We start from the raw sequence: 23,511 nt of genomic DNA on the forward strand, positions 1-23,511 counted from the left end.
TTAGCATAAATAACTGATTATGCCCTGAAAGCTATTTATTTCACTGTTATTTCTCTGCATTCAGAGAAATACAGAAGTAAGGTCTGTAGGCTTCCCAAATCCATTGAAAACTGAACTTTTTTGCAGAGAACTGTTAACCAATTTATTTCAACATGAAAAACCCCATAAACAAACTAATATAAAACCAAATAGATTATTTTGGCTGTGAAATTACTATGAGGCAGCTGTAGAGAACGTATGTTGTGTTTGATAGGATATGATAGATTGCTTTAAAATAAATAAAAATAAAGTGCAGAGCAAATTATTCCACATACCTGCTATTAAATTCTTGTTCTGTATCCAAACTTTTAAAAATATACCTATGCCACTAAGATCATGTTGATATTTTGTGAATATTTTTGCTGACAGGAATCTCTGATTATACTAATTTATTTAGTCTAAAAATACTTCTAGTCATAAAAAGAACACTTTATGTTGGTAGATGGCTTGACATTTACATAATAACGTGGAACAGAAAATTATTTTAAACATTCTGAATTATAAAATGAACTTTGAAAAATAAAATCCTTAAATATATGGACAGCATGAAAACAATTAGCAAAAACTGTTCCGTGCCACTCTACAAGAATCAATGAACAACAACCCACTATGTATTGGCAAGAAGGCTCGTTCTATTATGCAACAAAGGGGAATGATTTGAAACATTCCCTAAATGCCAGAGTAACCAGAGGCTTAGTGGAAATCAAATCCATGTTATTTTCTAAGTTATGAAATTGCTGGATTTCAACATTGGTGCAAGTCTGGCTTCCAATTTTTAAGGAAGATTAACTGACAGCCCTTTTATAGCCAGGCTAAAGTCCCACCTACGTTGCAATGATAAACTAGATTTGCATTTTGTTAATATGGTTTCACATCTCAGGCAGAGCCTGAATTTCTAACAGTCTCATCATCTGCCTAAGATCTATGCTTATAGCATTTGGTTCTACATTCTTTAATCTGATCAAGATTCAGATATGCTCTAAACTAATCCATTTGTATTACAAATACAGACTTGCTCTAATTACACTTTTGTATAATAATGGCAAAAATTAGGAGGCATAGGCAAGAAGTCATCCCAAAGTCTGACATGATCATTGTGGATTAGCTCTTCTACATCTTCTTGAGTCGACTAAAAATAATTGTAACATATCAGCTACCATGACTTGCCAATTTATCTCAAAGAGAAGGGTAAGGATTAATTTGTAAATACAGAATCAAAGTTATCAACTGTACAACTGACACCTTGTCCAGATGAAATAAAAACTAGAAAAATGTTTGGCTCCAATGGGTTAATAAACAACAGCGGTAACTTGCTCTATGTTATAACTTCCTTGAGAAAAAGAAATGTTAATACAAACCTTCTCTTTATCATACATGTGCAAAAGGAGCCAAGTCTGCCTTGTCTTTTGAAACTTCCAGTCTTTGGGGTTTTCAGACCAGCTGCAATGTAAGCCAAAAAATAATTGTTTAAACCATGTACTATGTAAAACACAACTTCTGTATTCAGGTAAAACCTTCAGACAATGATTCAAAGTCCTTTACAAAAGTCATGTGAATTGATTTAAAATATCCTTGTGAAATGTTTATTAGCAGACACTGTACAAATGGCAAAAGTGAAGTACAGAAAGGCAAGGTGGCTTGCTTGAGAGTAGCCATACACATCAGTGACAGAACAAGGAAGAGAAACTAGGAATATTGCTGGCTGGGAATTTTCCAGTGAAACCGTTTCTCCGTTGGAAAACTGATTCTTTGAAACCAAAGTGTGAGATGCCATATCCCCTACCTCATAATGTGCAACAGCCCTGTGGCTACAGTACTTTCCCGGACAAGAGAGGCAGTGTCTGTCTTACTCACTATTGTTGGAGCTGTTCTGCATTGACTATGGAATTAAAGGTTCACTGGCACAGAGGAAGAGACTGAGTACAGAGCCTGAAGGTTACAGCATTTGCATGACAGCACCTTGATTCTCCCATGTATTCCTGCAGCAATTAAAATGTAAAGTAGAAGAGCTTCCCAAGTAACAGGACGAGAGAGACTTGCCCCAGGCTAACTGACAGGTGGTTAAGGGGGCTCCTGGTATGGAAATAGGGATTCAACTTTCTAGGTTGAGTCAGAACAGACACAAACTGACGCTTTAACACCCTGGGCAAATGCATAAAGGAACAGCTATTGTGGTGCAGGGGAATCTCTCTCCCTCTCTTTGTGAAAATATTGAAAGGTCTCCAGCTTGTCAGAGTCCAGAATAAAAAAATGCTCATGTGCTACCCACACAGCTCTACCCACCACTTCTGATTCCCAATACTTAGCTCAAAACATGAGATGACTTGGCATCATGCTTGCCTCAAAACGACTTCTATAATGTGCGTAGTACATGCCCAGTGTCTGCAGATTCTCAGAATATCTCACAAGCAAATTTTAAATATGTAAAGCATGGCTGGGCTAAAGTGTCAGGCCTAAGACTGCAATTTGGGTATAGTAAAAAAGTTAAGCTGGTGTGTTTTGTTGTAAATTAGAAAAAGGAAAAAAAATCTACTATAAGCACCCGAACTGGAATGTAAAAGATACATTTATTATAAATGTAGAAAGTAGTAAACGAATATTTCTTCTTTAAGCAACAGTGGAATAATCTGGAATGAATACTTCTCTTTCACCTCCAAAATATATCATTGAAATCTAATAAAGTACTAGTCAATATACTGAAGCATTATTTAAAGACATAGCACTATATCGGGAAACACAAACCCTAGTAAACTAATATTATTGGATTTTCCTGTGAAGAAAAATAAGTCTCTAGAGTTATGAAGCACGACAGGTTTTAATGTTACAGTTTGTTTTACATAGTAAAAGCACGACAGGTTTTAATGTTACAGTTTGTTTTACATAGTAATGTTGAGCACAGAAATCAATTAGAGAGCCAGTTGGGCAAAAGAATTAACATTGTTCAAACACTGTCAAGTCTGATAAAATAAAACAGCTCTCACATTAAATTTACTTTACACAGGCAAATAAATTGTTTGGTGAACCCAGTGAAAGACCAATCTGTCCAGACAGGTTTCATGACTGCCTCTGCAGAAAGCTGATAGGCACAAAGAATAAGCTCCTTTTTTTTTTTTTTAACTTCACAATGTTTCCAAACAAAAAGTTGTAATTGGGTGAATTCAATGGAAATCTACCACAAAAAATTAGGGCTGTCAATTAGTGTTAACGTGTACAATTAACACAAGAACTAATTAATTTTTTAACGTGTTAATTGCGCACGTGGTTTTGGAGCCCACACCCAGGCTCCACGTGCAGGTGCGCAGCTGCAACATGCATGCAACCAGGAATACAGCCCGGCAGTGTGTACAGCAGTGCCCAGCAAGTAAGTCTGTGGGGAGGGCAGATCAAGGCCCCCACAGTGAGGGAGGGAGTGGGGCACAGGCCAGGGTAAATGGGACCCCAGGGCCAATCATGGGATGGAGCTGTGGGGGGGCGATGGCACCCTGCTGCTGTGCGTACCCCTGGGGAAGGCATGGGGGGCATGTGCCCCCCAGATTTGTGTGCAGAGCAGAAGTGGGCTGGAGCTCTGCACCCTGCTGGCTGTGCCCCAGAAGTCAAGTGCTGGCCACGTGTCCCTGCCTGCCCAGCGGTGGGAAGAACAACTTGGCATTGCCATGGGTCTGTCCCAGGGCAAAGGCAGCAGGGCATCGAGCCCCAGCCTGCAGCAAGTAGCCTGTCTCCACCCTGTGCACAAATCCGGGGGGAAGGGCAGGCACATGCCCCACATGCCTCCCCCAGGGATGTGCACAGCAGCAGGGATCCTCCTTTCACTGAGCCCCTGTGTGAGCCACCCGCAGCTCCATCCCATGACCTGTCCTGGCCCTTGGGTCCCATTCATCCTAGCCCCTGCCCCACTCCCTCCTTCATTATGGGGGCCTCAATCTGTCTCCCCTGACCCTTCTCTCCCCCTCCCTCTCCACAGACTTACCTGCTGGGTGCTGCTCTACACGCTGCCAGGCTGCATTTCTTTAGGGTTACGTATTTCCAGTTTCTAAAAAGAGGACACCCGTGGAAGGGGGGGGGGGAGTAATATGATTGTGGGGAGAATGCCCTTGCTTTGCCCCTGCCCCTTACTCCTAAACCACAGCCCCCCTAGCCCTGCTGCTGCCCCTCAGTCCTTACCCACAGTACCTAACATCCTGCCAGGGCATGCAGGGGTCCCCCCTCCCTGGGCTCCAAACACCACACACAGAGCCACAGGCCCCCACACCTTCACAGATTCCCTCCCACACACACACCTCACAACCACACCCCAACCATACAAAGTACCTGCATAATTGTGTGTACTTTTGAGTTTTTCTGTGCATAATTTTGATTTTTTAGCTGTGTGATTAAAATTGTGATTAATTGCAACAAATTTTTTAATCATACAATGAATCGCGATCACATTTTTTAATCATTTGACAGGCTTACAAAACTACAAGGTAAAAGCAAAAGAATTATTACAAACTAGGAAGGAATCTTTAACAACCCCAATGCACTAAATTTTTATACCATCAAAGCTAAACCCACAAATTAAGAAATGCAGTCTAGAAGTCCCCTATGGCATGCTACAGTTAAACAAACAATCTCCTGGAGAACAAATGCCACAGGGGGAGGTTTAAAAAACAAGGACAGGAAAGCTGAGGATCTAAAGTCAGGAAAAATAAAGAGACCCTTAGAAAACAAAATGCTTCAGGTATTCATGATTTAGACTTTTGTGCCATTTCACATCCCAGCTGGGTGCCTGCTGTTTGCTGAAAGGCTATCACACATATCAAATCCCTGGAGCATAAAAAATTAACAGTGAACAGAAAGGAAGGAAAAAATAAGACCTACTTCACTTGGAGTTTGCTTGTACAGACAGTCATTCATTTGTATGCAGTTTCTCTACAAACCAGACATATGCATTGGCCGCAAAAGGGGAACCTGGCATACAGGCAAAAATGAATATAGCGTAGTAGCAAATGACTTACCAAAGTCTGTTCTTTCTTTTAAGAAAAAGCATGTGGCATGGACACGATCTTGATGGAAACTGCTTGTTCCTACTTCACTGAAGAAATTCTTTGTGAATGGTTAATTCTAGTACACCCTTGGCTCTGTCACAGTTAGGTTTAGAGTTGGATGCCATTTAAAGAAATGGCATTATAAGCAAGTCTTTTTTTATCCCACATATGGGTTAATGGTGCATTCAGATTCTCTTACGTTTTCAGTCAGTGATCTTTGCATGTGATCCATTCATTGTTTGGTACCCGTGCCCTCCTTGCAACATACAGCATGGCCCATTCTATGCCAAAAAACCTGAGACAAGGTTAATGTAAGTTACCTAAAAGGCACTTTATAGGGCGGTTGCTGCATATTGCTGACGGGAAACACCAAGTTATAAGCTTTCATCATAAACAGCCTAAGCATTCCACTAAGTCAGATGACTGAATGATAGGATAAAACCTACTAGATGGGAAAAGTACATGGAGGGCATTTTCAAAATTAATGGAAAGTATTACTTTATGAACTGTAGGATGCGGCAGAACTCTTTCTGTTAGAATGATATATTTAATAGTAGCCAATTGCCTGTTCACTACTATTAAAGCGGGGATGGGGGGGGGGACCAGCGCTGCGCCACGCCACCACCACCCTGCACCGCATCCAAGGGGCTCCATCCCCGCTATCATTCCCCGTGTCTGGTTGTCTGTCTGTGTGAAACACTCTGATTTGCTGTTTCAGTAAGCACTGTGACTGGCTGCTGAGACAACCAATCAGACTGCTCCAAGAGCATTACAAACACACAGACAGATGGACTAAGCCCTTTATGTATAGAATGTTATTTTTAGGGTTGATCTGTCTTTAAAGCATAAAGCCTTCCAGTACAACAGAGGTCCTTTTACCCTGCTTATAGGCAGAGATTTTGTTAAATAACTAGTTGTGTCTTGACATATTAGAGCCATGATGCTGAACCTTTTGGCCCTACGGGGCCAAATGAAAGGCACGGGGCTGGTCTGTAAACACCAGCATTGGGCCTGGGAGCCCTGCATCGCCTCCACTGAGTCCTGCGTGTGGCATTTGGGCCCTGAAGGCTCCACGCTGCCTCCGCCTGGTCCTGCATGCTGGGATTGGGCTCTAGGGACCCTGTGCTGCTGCCATGTACTGAGATTGTGCCCCATGCCACCATGCACATCTGACCTAGCATGCAGAGCCTTGGCCTGTGGGGCTCTCCACAGACCCATGGGGAACCCTGCAGGGCTGGATGACAAAGTACCAGGGGCCAGATCCGGCCCATGGGCAGGGGGTTGAGCACCCTTGTATTACAGCACTAATTACAGGGGGTTTTTCCCCCCTGGAATGATTTAATATACACTATAAATACAATTAACTCCACTTTATCTGAGAATAAGCCTTCTTTACAGACAACTGCATCATTTCCATAGTTTGAATGCATTTGGTGGCCTTTACAATTAACCATGTCTGGCATAACCCCAATGTCTAATATAACAAGTAATGGAACTAAATGGAGAAAGGCACCGATCTAAAATAAATTTTTCCACTAAGCCTAGGGTTAACTTCTTGTTAATATATCACACAAATGGTAATTAGTATTTCTGTACCCAGTGACTGTTTATATCTTTTTTTATAAGCACTAGCTGATTGAAAAAACATGCAACTCAAGTTTAATAGAACTTTCTAACTGATATTCCAATGTTAGCAAAGCTGAAGACATACCAGTGTTGGAGTTCATTGCTGCTTAAATCAAACAGTCCTGTGATGATGGTCTCAAGTTGGCAGGGAAGGTTACTCAAAACTGTCAATGGTCCATCCAACTTATATTTATAACTATGATAGTCAGCACATCAACTATTGGAGGAGGATGTCACACCAAACATGGTTGAGCTGTATCTTCACAAGGAGGTTTTTCTCCAGAAAGCAAGTACGTACCATACTTCATGTTAAATTGCTTAAGCATGTTTATACTGAGGCATTCTGGTAATATCTACAAAGCTCCCAAACAGTGCCTGCGTATTATGCATTCAGAGGGCCACTGACAGCATATAGGGAAAGTGCACTGCAGAATGTCCTAGTACAAAGAAAACTAAAATGAAAACCATTCAGACCATTTCCACAGGCACAGTCAATGCCAAGCTGTGTCTGTGTAAGATCATCGTAAGTCCGTGTAAGATGTCTGCATAAGATCCTGAAAATAAAGTGGGAAGACAAAATGTCAAACATAGAGGTACTGGAGCATGCAGGACTGACGTGCTTAGAAACCATTATCAAGAAGAGAAGGTTCGGCCATGTCAAGAGAATGGGAGGAGACCATATCCCCAAGAATATTTTGTACAGCAAGTTTCGAGACAGCTCTAGAAAGCGGGGTCACCCCCTATGGCAGCACCACAATGTATGCAAAAATGATATGAAGTTGTTCAATATCAATGTAGAAAGCTGGAAGGAGTGCACAGAATCTCATTGGACCTGGAGGGAACAACTCTGGCACTGGGTGCAGCTCAACATGAAGTGGCTTTGATCCAGAGGATGGAAGCAAAACGAGGAAGCAGAAAGCAGCGTGTTGAAAACTGAAGACTCTAATTCAGATGACACATGAATCTGTGAAACTTTTAACAGGCTGTGTCACTCTTGAATTGGGCTGGTCAGCAACAAATGGATTCATCAGGCATCTGACTAGACCTCTTACATGTACACCATGATCCAGAGGATCGATGGTTGCCTACTTGTGATATGCACAAACTACATTTAGAACCATGTTATTAACTGATTCGAACAAAGTGAAAAAGTTCTGGTATGGACAAGGCTAAGATGACAGCTAAGGTAACAGCTTATTCTTCACAAGTGTCAAAGACATGGGGTAAAGTTGCATGCTGCACCCTCTGCACAGCCAAGTGGCCAGGGATTTCAACCAAGTCCTGGGATCCAGTACACTGCCTGCCATAACCTGGCCACCCCAGGAGTCTGTCTAAGGTGAAGCAAGCAGGAGTTGCTTAAGCATGGCAGCCTTGCTCAGAATCTCTGTTATGTCCTTTACATAATCACAGAGATACTGGGTCAGCCCACAGGTCCATCTAGCCCAGTATTTTCTATCTCACAGTGACACAGAACAGATGTTAAAAGGAAGAGTATTTATGCAGGGCCGATCCAGACTGATGATCTGCTCCCTGCCCTTCTTTTCTTACAGCTTCCAGCATCTAAGGCAGCGGTTCTCAACCTTTCCAGACCTGAGGCATCCCTCCATAACTTCTGTGAGAAAGCAGCACCCCATTTAAAAAACTAATTTACTTATTATAGTGCTTACCTGTTTGAAGAGGGGCTGGGAAGGAGGAGGAGCAGCCAGCAGGGAAGAGCCCGCACATATCTTTCCAGACCTGTGCTCATCTTGCTTATCTCCTTTCTCCCAATGGCACCCTTCAAGGGCTGTTGCAGCACCTTCGCTGAGAATCACTGATTTAGAGGTCACCAGCCCTAGTATCATGTTTAATACTCACTGATGGACCTATCCTATATGAATTTATCAAATCCTCTTTTGAATGGGGTTAAATTGTTGGCTTCTACAACATCTTGTAGAAATGAGTCTCACAATTTAATTATACACCACACGAAAAAGAACTTCCTTTGATTAGCTTCACAGCACTGCCATGGTACTGCTATGTCTTGCTATGTGAGACAGCTAAACTAAGGCTTCTGGTTCCAGTTACACTACTCCTAGTTCTGGAGGTCGCAGGGATCGCTCTGCAGCTGTCATGGTGGGCTGCAGGATCAAAAAGTTTGAAAACCACTGTTATAGATGATAGAGCTCCTGTTCTACACCAAATAAATACAGTAATTTCAGAAACCACCACGATACCACAAAGACTTTTTGGGTTCCTTTGTCAGGATATGCAAGCTTAGACAGTGTGTATATTAGAGGAATTCTTTTATGGTCATCAAAAGACCTTTTCCAGACTCTGAAGAGGATCAGATGGGGTGAAGAATCCCTCCTTCTCATATGGTCCTGCTTAAGGAGAACTTCTATCAGTCTCTTCTCAGGCTTCACTTAACTTCTCACAGTGACACCCATCTTGATCAACAGGTCCCACCAACACCACATTTAGCTGCAAAAGCTAGTTTAAAACAGAAGGGGCCCCCTGCTTCAGAGACTGCACTCACTGAACACATAACGGGCTCCTTGCATTCCTCCTTTCTCCCCACAAGCCTCACAGCATGTGATATTTTCTATCCCCTCTGATTTCAGGGACTGCCTGTACTACCCACTAATTCCCTATTTTGCATTATATCAGGGGTGGGCAATTATTTTGGGCAGAGGGCCGCTTACTGAGTTTCGGCAAGCCATCAAGGGCCGCATGACAGGCAGCCCAGGGCAGATTAATATTAATTTTCTAAATTTTTAGGGGTCCCACGGGCCAGATAGAATGGCCTGGCGGGCCTCATCCAGCCCCTGGGCCGCATTTTGCCCACCCCTGCTCTATATCAAGCTCTTTCCCATTTTGCCCACAAGCATGGGGCTCTATGGGTTTCCCTTGCTCTATACCAGGACATGTTTTTCTCCTATTTCCCTCTATAATGGGATCCTACATTTTCCACCGAGTTTAGGGCCCAGTGCTCCTCCTCAGAGTGTTCTCCCTTCTTCCTCCATGCTAAGGACTGCATTCTCATTATGTCCCCCCTTCCCTTCCTCCCATCACTATTATTCTTTCTTTTCTTTCTGTTTAGGACATTTTAAACTCTTCTGAGAACAGGAGCTGAACTGAGGTGCAGGTACTAGTATGTCTGGCTGCCCTGGTTCTTTAGTCTACAGATAGCCAGATGGTTGAAGCTGCTGGCTTGAATAACCAGTTGAAAGGGGCTTCCTGTTAGTCCCTCATATACACTGTCTTGCTATCCTTGATTTTCACCAAAATCAATTGGGTGCCATTTAACTGAGGCTCAAAATGTTCCCTGAAATTTTGGGCTTAATGGGTCACTCTTGACTGGTGTGGGGGCAAAGCTATCACGGTACAGACAGGGAAATCCCACCTACCTGAATATAGGCCTTCGCTTTGCTTGGACAAGGAACAAGAGAAGCACAACCAGAGTAAACCAGAAAGCAGCACAACCTGTCCTATCTTTCACTCAATCCAACTTAACAATTTAGGTACAAAGAAAATACCAACACTTCTCTGTGTGCATTGCTCTACTTGACATACGGTTCAAAACGCAATCCTGACGGTTTCCAGTGTATTTTTTGTGTGCATCAATACATTTTCCACGATAAGGAACCAGTGTAAGCTTTAGGCTAATACAATTAGGGACACGATTAAACAGATTATACTATGTAATTCAGTTCACACCCAAACTGAAAACCAGCTTTCACAGATGAACCCTCGCCTGAAACAATCCCTTCAAACAATTGCACCTGTTGCTGGTACAATGTTGTTATATTTTTAATGAAACTGTCTGCATCTACTAGGTTTAAAGACACCTTTAGGTCTCTCAAGTGACACCATATTATAGAAAAGCTGTACTTGAGAACCTGGCCCATCATGTTATGATGTCTCAATTCAGCCAAGAGGTGAGCTACATATTCCAGGCAACGAGAGAACTTGGCTCAAGTTGCCAGAGACAGCACGGGGCAGAATTTTAATTTTTTTGTGGACAACTGGTTGGTTTGTGATAGAATTACTTACACTAATGGTAAACACAGTCCTTACCATTGCTACACAAGAGTCAAGCACTACCAACCTCTTCCCAACCGACCCCAGTTGCACCGCGACCAACTAAGTGGCAGCTCATTTTGAGGTAAAGCATCTTGCCCTTGAACAAAGATGAGAGAGTGGAGGAAGGAAAAGGAGAGGAATTGCAGTCTGCAGTGTACTCTCTCCTGTGGAAAGACCTGCAGCTTCTGCAGACAGATCTGTGGCTCCAGGATTGAACTCTTTAAGTCACCTCAAAACCCATTAATGAGCTGTGGTAGAGACTCAAGGGATTGGTGATAACCAATCTCTTCTCAGGCCACATCACGTAAAAATATTTAACAGGCAAAATCAAGCATTATCTTTGTGTATTCATATCTGAGTCATCTACTTTCTATGTCTCCTGCTTATTATTACACATGCTTCTTTCTTTTACCTAGGTGATTTCTTTTCTTCTGCCAGGGTGAAGAACTAATAGCTCACAAACAGGCATTTCTGAAACAGTTGCTCCACTGGGTATAGGCAGGAGATGCTTGTGGAAACTATGTTCTCAGTGAACACTAAGCTTTGAGTTGATGCTTTGCAAGTCTGTCCCATTTGAAAAATAATTTGAAATGTAAATTATGGATAGATTTTAAAGGAAGTGAGTAGAAGGTGAGCTAGTTTGTAACTTAGACAATTTTACACAATATTAAGGAGTTAAGAGAGGATTCTGCATTCTTCTAAGCTAGGGACAGAAATTAGAAAAATACAAACCAATATAATGATTGGAAACTGGTTCAGATCTGTAACAACAGAAGTTCAGTGCATATAAACCACTTTCAAAATGGCCGAAACTGGTTTAAGATAACCCTGGACGGATGTAGTATCAGATTTAACTGATTTAGGTTCAAGTGGTTTACTGAACTTTTGTCCCAGAACCCATCCAGATTCCAGTTAACTCACAGTCCCCCAGAATCCCAAGATGTTTTACACTTCCTCCGCAACCTCTCCACCCTTTGCCTTGAGCTGTCGGCTCAAACAAAGCAGGCAGATGTGCTCTAGAGCTTCCTTCCTCCCTGGCTTTTGGCCTAAGCCACTGCAGGCATGTTGCTGTATTTCCGGAATCGAAAGTGAATGTCTGTTCACTGGCGTATCGGCTCAATCTATGCAGCTTAGACTAACCTGCGAAGATTGAATCGATTCAGCCTCCAGCTTTTCGACTGGTGTACTTAGCCCTAGTGTAATTTCTTTTTTCCTGTTTTCTTCCTTTCTTGTTGCCATTCTTTGGAAAGTAAATATGCTTATACTGCTAATCTCAGATCCAGCATGGCTATTCTGTGCAAAAAAAAAGATGGATGTAGTGACTAAATTGTTCCAGATAAAGTTTCTCCATGTTTTTTCTGGATGTTTAAAAGAAAAAAAAAAGACAGACACTGATGAAGCTATCTTGCCAGAAGAAAATTATCTGAAATTGTCAACAGATTCTCGAATCAATGCCACAGTTTTGGCAGAACAGTTATATTGGCAATGCTGCTCAATCTATGGTTTAAAAACAACTCTTAATACGTTCTTGCATCTGGACCAGACAACTCCTGACTGAAGCCTGGTGCAGCGGGGAGGGAGAGACGGAGGGGGAAGGTCACGACACTTTCTCATTTGGCAATAATCAGAGAGAGAAAAGAGAGAAACAAGAAAGCTGTCAAAAGGGCTTCTCTATCTCATTTCTGTCCTGGTGTCCAATAAAAGGTGGGTTGTACCTGTACAGCAGAGTGAACTAGTCCCCAGCACTCTCCACAGAAAACACGATAAAGTTTATAGTTCATCTGCAGCACAATTAAATGTGAATCTACCAAACAACATTTAATGCATATATTTTTATTACTTGTTATTAGTTTTAATTCATTGTTTTAAAGTAGCATCTAAAACCCCAGTCAAGATTGGAGTCCTATTATTTTAAACAGTATGTACACACATAGTAAGAGACAATCTCGACCTTAAAGGTTTCAGTCTGAACCAAAAAGTTAATGAATGGAAAGGAAAATTGGCTCAGTGGGGTATGGTGACAGCTCAGAAGCCAATTCAAAATCCCATGGCAGAAGCAGGGATAGAACTCACATCTCTGAATTAAGGTACTGAACAAGGGCTTACTCTTCCATTATTTAAATATTGAATATGTTGCCAGCAGCAGCTTTCCACTGGGAAGATTTATTACTAATTTTAAACAGATACTTTTTATAGTTCAGCTATTTTGTTATCAGTATCCATATCACGGAGTTGATGAAAAAAACGTGTCTTGACTCTGAAAATGTAAATAGTAATACTGACGTTTCAGAACTGATTTAGTTTCTTCCTTTAGGTAAAAAAAAAAAAAAAAAGGCCAACTGAGAAGCATGAAAGATCAAATGCTGTTTGTAGGACTCCTGCTACACTGTTTATTTTATCTACCTTTAAAAATGGGAGAAAAGAAGAGAGTAGAGCAGCCTTAGCAGAAAAAGTAAGTATAATCCTCTCCCATCCTTCCCAACAGATTTCCTTTTATGCCATGGAACCCTTCAGAGTATCGCATGTTTGTTCTTTATCCTGTGCTGAACATGCCACAATCCACTACCCAGATGTTGTGCCAAGGTTGTATCCTCCTCTCCAGATGTCCATTTCTCCTGGCACATAATTCTGATCACACTGATGGCAGCGATGGCATGAACAGCAATGGGAGAAAAACAGAAGAAAAAACCTATATTCCTTCCCTCCTATGGAGAACATCTTGTGCGGTATGAAGAGGGAAAGAGGGCCCCATAGTTAGCATTAATATAATGCAAAAAGCCAACTGTAGGCAAGATCATTTACAAATGCTGTCATTATTACATCTCATGTAAATATATGCTTCATAATGATCAGATGACAGATAGGTTGCCAGCCTTAGGAAAAGCATAATACGGTTTCATTCTCTTTTTTCCCCTTGCAATACCGCAATGTCAAAAACTGATTCTTGTATTAAAATGCTCCTGGTAGTTTGATCCCAGCATGGCTGGAACTAATGGCTTGCTTCAGCAATGTCTGACAGATCAGGTCTTTTTATTTATTGGATTTTTTTTCCTAACCAGTTTCGTGCCTAGAGGAGGAATGATCCAAAAGACATTTTGTATTTCCCATTAAATAACTTTTAAATATTTACTCTGATAATTTTTAAATTGGGACGGCTTCGTCTGTGGTCTCGCTTGATTTTAAGTACTGCAATATGCAAGACGAGAATTACCCAATACTGTCAGGAAAATAGAATTAGGATGCTTACATTCTGATAGAAGAAAGAAATCTGAGCAGCACCTTGGACATTTTGTTAACTAGTGACTTGCCAGTTAGACTCTATAGTCCCGAGAAAAGAGTAGAAGCTCTGGAGGGTCAGGCTAGAGAAAGCATTGCTGGAATTTAATGATCACCAGAATGGAAGTGCAGATGATTTCAAGCTTCCTGGAAATTCTAGGCTGAGTATCTGGACATTAACAAAAAAGAGGACCAGTGTCACTGTGTAATACTCCAAGCCTCCAAAATTAATGTGGATAAGGGCAGGGGTTCCTTTTTAGGACCTAATCTTGGGCTGGCTGGATTGTCAGGCTCAACAGGTAAGGGTCAAGTTCTTGTTGGCAGCCAGTATCAACTGGAGTGCCCCAAGGGTCAGTCCTGGGGCTGGTTTTGTTCAATATCTTCATTAATGACCTGGAAGATGGGATCGATTGTACCCTAAACAAGTTCAATGATGACACCAAGCTGGGGGAATAGTAGATATGCTGGAGGGTAGGACTAGGATTCAAGAGTGACCTAGACAAATTGGAGGATTGGGTCAAAAGAAATCTCATGAGGTTTAACAAGGACAAGTGCAAAGTCCTGCACTTCGGATGAAAGACTCCCATGTACTACTACAGGCTTGGGACCAATTGGCTAAGCAGCAGCTCTGCAGAAAAAGACCTGGGGGTTACAGTGGACAATAAGCTGGATATGAGTCAATAGTGTACCTGTCACAGGGCACTGAGGTGCCCTGTTCCTAAAGAGGGGAAACTGCCGGGGAAAGAGCCCAGCTGTGGGTTGCCAGGGCAACCAAGAGGTCAGCTGACCAGAAGGGGCAGGGCCTGGCTCCCTTTATAAACCCAAGGAGCTGAGGCTAGCAGCCAAAGAGGCAGGAGCTCCTAAGCCAGGATGTGAGAAGAAGCCTGGCCGCAAGTACAGCTTAAGCTGAGCAAAGGATGGCAGCTCTAAGATGTCTGAGCAACATGGTTTTAGCCAGCCGGCTTTAAGTTATGTTACAGCCTAGGGGCTTGTGTTTTGCTTTGTTGTTGTTACACCAGTGGTTTGGGTGAGGCTATTAGGGGTTGGAGGAGGCCTCATAGGGGACCCACAGTAGCGTGGGGACCCCAGCGCCAGTAAGGGCCCAGTGTATGGGGTGCATAGACCCCAGCCCCAGAGAGGGGGCGCTATTGAGAAGCCCCAGTGTGGGCGTGGTGAGCTCCCGAGGAAGGGAGTAGCAGTGCGGTGAGCCCCGGAGAAAGGGGGTAGCAGTGCGGTGGGCCTGAGAGACAGGGCGGCTTTACCGAGAAGGCCCAGTCTGGGCACGGAGAGCCCCAGGAGAGGGGCGGCATTCCTGAGAAGGCCCCAGAGAAGGGGGCAGCACTTAAGAAGGCCCTGAGAGAGGGCAGCAGTACAGAGAAAGCCCTAGAGAAGGGGGCAGCACTTAAAAAGGCCCGAGGAGAGGGCAGCAGTACTGAGGAGCCCCAGAGAAGGGGGCAGCATCATCGAAAGGGACAGCATTATGGAGAAGGCCCTGGAGAGAAGGGCGGCATTATTGCGGAGGCCCCAGAGAGAGGGCGGCGCTGCAGAGGATCCCTGAGAGAGGGCAGTGCTACGGAGAGGACCCCAGAGAGGGCGAGTGTATATTTGACAGACCAACGTCTATTCCACCTGTGAGGCTTGGGGCGTGGTATAAGGGGTGGTTGGAGCCACGCATAGCCCATAAGGCTAGGGTGCCTGGGAAGCACCCATCATAGAGTGAGACCCACGAAGAGTCCGGGAAACCACGGGGTCTGAATCAACACCGAGAAGTGACCAAGAGGGCGTAAGGCAGCCTCCCAAACTTATTTAAACATCAAAGACATGGTGGGCGAGAATTAGAGGGTGCCCTTGGGCTGACTTGACACGGAGGAAGGGGGCCTTAAGGAGATCACGGCCCTCTGGTAGGACCCTGCCGTGACAGTACCTTTGTTGCCAAGAAAACTAATGGTATACTGGGCTGCATTAGTAGCAGCTTTGCCAGCAGGTCAAGGGAAGTGATTATTTCCCTCTATTCAGCACTCATGAAGCCATGTCTGGAGGACTGGGTCCAGTTTTGGGTCCCCCATTACAGAGAGGATGTGTACATTGTTGGCTACAAATGTCCAACTCGGGATCCTTAAAATTCTAGTTTATTAGGCGGATTGAAACACTGTAATCATAAACCTTGGGGCTGGTCCCCACACACACATGCACACACACAGTAGCAGGCTACAGAGTCAGGTATACCTATCCTACAAGCGCTGGAGTCTGTCGTTGAGGCTTCTTTCAGCGTGGTGTTATCTTCCAGAAGGGGGTCGCCGGCTGGTCCTTCTGGCTGGACAGGTCTGGTCAAGTTGGAGATCAAGAGGGCGCCACTGAGGGTCACTTTTCACTGCCTTTTATCTGTCCCTGGCAGACTTTCCCCAGTTTTCAGGTTTGCCCAATCCAGGGGTCATTGACCCTCGTGGGACTTCCCCCACCCTCAGTGGCTACTGGATGGCATCCGTCAGCCCCAGGGGTCGTCCACATGTACGTGCAAGTTTGGGAGTCCGTTGATGAATTTTGAATAGGGCTCTGGGAGTGGTCGATCTGGAGATATTCAGACTAAAAGTTGGTCCCCTGCGTTGATTAACTCAGGCCAGGGCTTCTAGCCCTTGATCAGTGATGTTTAGAGATTTCCCGGTTGTTACATTGTCTTCTATTGAGTTCTTCCGTTGGCTGATTTGCAGCTTCCCAGGTGTTAATTGCTGCCTGCTTCCATGTTACACATTCAATCATGTTACACATTCAATCGCTCTTTCAGGGGCCAGCCTGATACAGAGAAGGGCAGTTTGATTCCTGCCCTTGTTAACATTGTTACAATGTATAATTTACTTATGAAACTAAACGCATTCAGTTGAAAGTTGAAAGGTGAGGAGTATAAAATATAAGCTACAAATGCCATGGCGTACAAATAGATAAAAATACCAAACTACAAGGGGAGATACAAAATGCACACATACAAATTTTAAAACACAATTCCTTATCTTAAAGTGAAAGAGAGAGGAAGGAAGAAAAGGTAGAAAAAGAGAAACATATCCAAAGAGAGGAGACCAAATGCAGGCAAGAGGAAAAGGGGGCTTTCTGCTACAACATATTGGAGAGATTTGGATGCCATTTCAGCAAAAGACAATGAAAGTGATGCAGGGGTTGGGGCACGTGACTTCTGAGGAGAGCCTGAGGGAACTGGGCTTATTTAGTCTGGAGAAGAGAAGACTGAGGGGGATTTAATAATAGCCGTTAACTACCTGAAGGGTGGTTCCAAAGAGGATGGAGCTGGACTATTTCTCAGTGGTGGCAGATGACAGAACAAGGAGCAATGGTCTCAAGTTGCAGCAAGGGAAGTTTAGGTTGGATATTAGGAAAAACTTTCTCATTAGGAGGTTGGTGAAGCACTGGAATGGGAATCTCCCCTTGGAGGTTTTTAAGGCCTGGCTCAACAAAGCCTTGGCTGGGATGATCTAGTTGGGGATGGTCCTGCTTTAAGCAAGGGGTTGGACTAGATGACCTCCTGAAATCCCTTCCAACACTAATTTTCTATGAGTCTCTGATTTTGCTACAAACAAATGTTGTAACAATTCAAACTTATATACTATTTCAGTGATGCTGAGTCAAACCTAGAGTGATTATAATTAGAGTTTGGAGATGGCAAGGGAGAGGTGGGAAAATGAGTCATGACTACTAGAAGCTGTTAAGGACAGTCAAATAGTACTAAAAGGAAACTAAATAAACCTGTATAATCATCTGAGCTTTGCTAAAATCATGCTGTGATCAAAAATATCAATCTATCATAACTTTTGCAAAAGAAAAAAACACCGAGGTCATGGTTTTTGTGCTGAGTCAAGTTGAAAGTGTTATAGCAAAACAAAAATCCACTTGCTCATTGAAAACTCATCAATGACATTTCTTTAGAAGGGATAAAAGAATGAGCCACTCTGAGAAGAATCTGAAGACTGAAGCACTGGCTGACTGATTTTGTTCTGATGTAGCCAGGATGCCAAAGTACCAGTTTACAGGCAGTCCTCGACTTACAACGTTTCACACTTACAACGTTTATAAATTTCAACTTTCTGATGTCAGTTTTGACTTTACAATGCTTGATCCAATGCAACACCATGCCAGAAAACACGTTTGCTGCATTGCTTCTCTCCCTGGAGAACATCCGTCCAAACTTCCTTGGACACTTCCTTTAAGAAAGCAGACAAGACTCCAGAAAAACCTACAACCAAGACTCCTGAGAAGACTCCAGCCAAGAACCCTTTAAAAAGTCCAACCAAGAGCCTTTCAAAAAGTCCAACAAAGTCACCTCAAAGAACTCCTTCTAAATCAATATGTTTGCTATTTACAATATAGATACATGGATGTAGCTATATTACTCATCTATAATTGATTGAGTACAAAATTCTGGGGTATTTTTGGTGAAATTAGGGTATCGGACCTTGGTTCAGGAACCAAACCCCAATTATTGCATTGTTTCTTATGGGAAATTGGTTCCGAGTTACAATGTTTCAACTTAAGATGTGGTTTTCAGGAACCAATTGTGTTGTAAGTCCGAGGACTGTCTGTATAGCTTGACCTATTTCACTGGAAGACTATATTATTTGGTGGCCATGTGTGAGCTCTTCTAGAAAACTTCATGGCTATGAGGCATGGTGCAGCTGGCACCATAAGGAGGGGTGTCAGCCAGCTGGGCCCTTCATCAGCAGTTCTTCTTGACCAGATATTTTAATATAATTTTGGGTTGTGTGTTTCTGCACTACACCCACCCTAGCAGCAAGCTATTACACATTACTGAAAACAAGATATAAAATACTTCTCCCCTCTAGTTCCAATCTCTAACTAGTCCTTTCTACAAATGAACTTTGGAGGGATGAGGAACTGAGATTTATCAGCTTTGGTACAAAGTCCCCAGGCACTTCCGCAGCTAGGAAGGTTGTGAGATTGTCTCTTTTGAACAGGTCCAGTGTTATTACTGATGGCTAATTAGAGATTGTTTCTATACAGCCTATTGAAATTTAAAAATATGAAAGCAGTTCCCATTCAATGTACCCTCACATCTTTGATAGCACAGCAAGATACCAGTAAATGTGCAGATAATAATAATTTCACAGGAATTCAGACAGCCAGAAACCTACAAATACCCCTCTCACTGGTTTGGGAAACATCTGCTTAGTGCCTTCCAATAGCCCCACAGAACAGACGGCTTTTACAGCATGTCTGGAAGTCAGCAGAGTTGCATTATTTTGAAGCAGAGGACCATGTTCCACAGCCTCAGAGCCCTCCTAGAGAATAACCTGCCAGCCTTTGTTTTAAAAGGAGCATTTTATCTGGACATCCCTGTGAGCATAACTGTAGCAGCATGGCACAGGGAAAGACAGAAAGGCTCCCTAGCTCTTCCGGGCTTTTAAGACATAACACCTTACACTTCCTTCAGCAATAGATGATTCACCCTCCTGTCGGTAGCAATAACTATTTAAAAATGACAAAAATATGGGATCAACAAAGAATAATCCTAATTTATGTGGCAGTTGAGAGCCCTAATTTAGATGTTCTTATTTCTGGTTGTACTTGATAATACAGTATCTTATGCCTGAAAAAGCCTTTTGTCAACAGCATCAGATTCTCCCTCTAAGATGCTGCCTTGATTACTGTGCTCCTGAGCTTAATTTTCTTCCTCAATAATCTATTCTTTGAGAAACTAGTTGGCCAATTGCTGCTTCCTGAAGATGCCTACCATTCCAATTCAATTATATTCCTAAAAAAGTAATTATTTATATCTTTTGGGCATTACCATATTAATAAATGAGTGAAACGGGGGTCTAGTTTTATTAAGGAGCCAATTTTATTATTTTAAAACACTGCTTGTTGCTTGAACTCCAGTTGGGTGGCCATGACAGCTCCCTTGAGCTAACTGATTAATCATCATTGTCAACTGTATTTTAATTTTTAATTTTGCATCAGCTGACAAGCCTAGCTGCTTTTCTGGTGTTAGGAAGATACTCTCCACAATATTTTAAATGTCTGGGCTCTGGTTGAGGAGTTTTCATGCCTCAGGAGCCAGGCAGAAACATTAATTCTTTTGAAGCATGGCTCAGATTTCAGGACAAAAAGGTAATATGAAATCATATACACTCCCACTGCATCCACTCTCTCATGAGACAAGAAATGGGGTACAGGAAGCTGGGGAAAAGAGAAAAGGTGTGTGCTACATACACAAAACATTCTGGTCCCCAAGCTTTGCTCCAGAAAAAACTTCATAAGGGGTGGGGGAGGAAGTGGTGGCAGCCTGCAGAGTATGCAATAGCTGTGCTTTGCATTTCCTCAACATGCATGGGACACGAAAACAAAATTTTATCTGAATAAGAGTGAATTGATCTCTACTATCCGTTAACAGTGAAGAAAAAACCTCAACAGTTAAGATATTGGTCAGGTTTTGCACAGAATGCAAATCTAGTATTAACTGCCATTATAGATGATAATGTTATATCTGAAAAGGGATGCAGGTTGTAGCCTATTGGTCTACAGGCAAAAGGAATCAGAACTCATGGCAGAGGTGCTACCTTTTATTAGACCAACTAGATATTTGCAAAAAAAAATCTTTATTTGCAAGCGTTGGGGCACTGTAACAGGAGGCCTTCTCGGGGCCAGTCTACCAACAGCCCACCCACCTGTTTCTGGGCCAACCGCCCACCTTCTCGCCTGCCATGCCTTGATGATATTTAATTAGGATGTTAATTAGGCAGAAGGCTGCCCATTTCTTGCCCCGATGCCAGGGGGCACTATCTGCAGCTCTGTTCCTCCCCTACACCGCAGCCCAAGCCTTGCAGATGGCATCTACAGATGTTAACCTCACCGGCCTCACACTGGGCCCCAGAATCCTCCAGCCCAGACCACTACAAGATCCCTCCACTCAGGCGGCCTACCCCACCCTCATTCTGGGCTGCCTGGCTCCCTGAACTATTTCCCCTCTCAGGCATGGTCACTCTGGGTCCTTTGGCCACACAGGCCTTGGCCTTGCCTCCAAGGCCAGTTGGAAACCCCAGGCCCTCAGCTCTGGGCATCCTTCACAGTGGGCCCCTGGCCCTTTTGACTGTTCTGGTCCTGGCCCCAGCATTGACTAGTCGAGGGTACTCTAAGTCAGGCCTCTGAGCCTCTAGCCCACTCCCACTCTTGGGTCTGCCCTCTGGACCCTACAAGGGGGTAACCCACCCATTTGTGGGAGCTGCGTTTATTAAGGCACCCCAAACCGCCTTTCACTGGGGTGGTAACTGGCCTGGTATTTCCTGGGCGTTCCTGCACCACTGAGAGCCCCACCAGGCCACCCACTCCCGGCAGGGTGCAGTTTTAGGTCATGCCCAGGACCAGCAGCCTCCAAGCCATCCCCTACAGCTCCTGCCCTTATCTCCGGATGTTGCATGCAGCCTTGCAGCCAGGTGATGTTACTGCCTGGCCTGCCAGCAGCAAACTGTTCTGTTTATATAGGTGGCCAGAGATCTAAAATGGCTGCCACAATCAAGCACCTGGTAGCTGCTTGGCTGAGTCCTTAAAGTGGCAGGCACCAACAGTGCCCTGCCACAGACACACTGACACTTCCTCAGGTATAGCAAAATGCAAAGATTGTAAAATTTCTCCTAGGTGGAAATGAAAATCCATATTTCACAGGAGAACTGAAAGTGTTGTATGAGCTCCTGGTTGGAATAGGTCATTTTGTGCAAATAAGGCTCATATAAAAGTTGGAACAGTCTATTTACTTCAATGTTGTCCAGTGTCAAACAGGATGTTGAATTATGTTTCCTTCTGGTTATGATATTATTTCACAGGAGTGTGGGGTGATGGAATGTTCTCCTGGGCAAGGAATTTCCCTTGTATTGAGGCAGCGTTGAGCTCTGTGAACACACAGATTTAGCTGGAACAATAGGCAGGAGCCAGGGTGTCAGCTTTCAGGAAATTAACTATTTCAGACCAGAGATATTATGACATCTTCAACTCCACAGTGAAATATGAATTTTCATTTCCATCTAGGAGAAATTTTACAATCTTTGCATTCTCCTATGCCTGAGGAAGGATGAGTGTGCCCCAAAGCTTGCAAATAAAGAATTTTGGGGGTAAATGTCTGAAAAGGGCATTCCAATCACTTTCATAGTTTCATAGCTGGTAGGGTCAGAAGGAAGCTAAGCAGATCATCAAGTCTGACCCCCTGCCATGGGCAGGAAAGGATGCTGGAGTCAAACTACCCTGGCTAGGTGATTGTCTAGCCTCCTTTAAATACATATCTTTTCTTTCCTCAAGTACTATGAGTAATAAAAGGGAGTTAGAAGTTGCCAAACACCCACAACCTTAATGGGAAATTGGTGTGCTCAACAAGTTGTAAGAGTCGACCCTTAATGTAAGTGAACCTGCTTCTGCACCTCTCCAAGGTATCTTGCCATACTCATTAAGGGCTTTTTGGATGCACAAAAATTATATTAAAGCTGTTAAAATTTTCATTAGTTGTAACCCCTTCTTGCACAGTATAAAGTAGATGAACAAAGGAAGTCGACTATAAAACTTATCTAATGACTAAACTTAATAAACTGCTAAGATAACCTATTTATACAAAATTTTATTTTGCTGGGAATGAGCTGCTGAGAAGAGGGTACATCTGTACCAATTTTTTTCAACAGGCTTACAAATTAAGCAGCTGCTTTCTAGAAAAGAGAACTAGGAAGAAAAACATGAACTAGTTGTATCAAAATATTTATGGCTTTAACACCTGTACTACATTTCCCCCTTTCTGAGAAAGCACTTATTATTGTGTGATGGTTAACTTCTCTTTTAATACATTTTTACATCCATGGTATTTTAGCTAAGGCTTATGCTGAGCTTAAAGACGCTCCTGGCATGAAAAAAATACAAATAAAAGCTAATCGGGTTGGAAAATGATCCACAGACCAGTAGCAAATGGGATGCTCTCCCTGGAATGCATGGCCTAAATGCCCTCAATTCTTTCCTCTTATGCTTGTGCAGGTAATCCTGCAAATGTGAACTGATGTACCATTGTCTCCCCCCAGCTACAGACAAACAGGCAGTGCCTCTATTCATAGATTTGCCAAGCAACAGCAGCATGAAATTGACAAGACTTTAGTCAGTTTCACTAATGGTATTCAGAACCCCAGAGAAGACAGTGAAACTTTCAGTTCCGGTTAATTTTAGACTGTTGTAGCTGTTAAAAGTTAAAGTGACAGAAAGATATACTGAAGTTATTCACGGAGGAGGACTCACAATAGGTTTGTCTTCATCTTTCTCACAACTTCAAGGAGACTCTAGATTGGTGAAGACAGAAAGCTCTCAGTCTTTACAGTAGCTGGACAGATTTGGAACTTTCAATGTATTACATATTTAGTAACTACAAGCTGATCTAAAATCATAGATAAGGAAGGCTGGAAGGGACCTCAAGATGTTGTCTGGAGGAGTCCAACTCCTT

The 23,511-nt window shown here is 43.1% G+C and overlaps 1 protein-coding gene across 7 annotated transcripts in view; it reads right to left on the reverse strand.

Annotated features, from left to right (window-relative positions):
* Positions 1 to 23,511, reverse strand: part of C13H7orf50 (chromosome 13 C7orf50 homolog) — a 195,856-nt gene that overhangs the window by 4,865 nt on the left and 167,480 nt on the right. For all 7 annotated transcript variants that reach the window (XM_059716408.1, XM_059716407.1, XM_059716409.1 and 4 more), the window contains one exon: positions 1,398 to 1,479. In XM_059716408.1, the coding sequence (XP_059572391.1) occupies positions 1,398 to 1,479 (82 nt within the window). The remainder of the gene's footprint in view (positions 1 to 1,397; positions 1,480 to 23,511) is intronic.

This window comes from Alligator mississippiensis, chromosome 13, assembly GCF_030867095.1.
Source record: "Alligator mississippiensis isolate rAllMis1 chromosome 13, rAllMis1, whole genome shotgun sequence".
NCBI lineage: Eukaryota > Metazoa > Chordata > Crocodylia > Alligatoridae > Alligator > Alligator mississippiensis.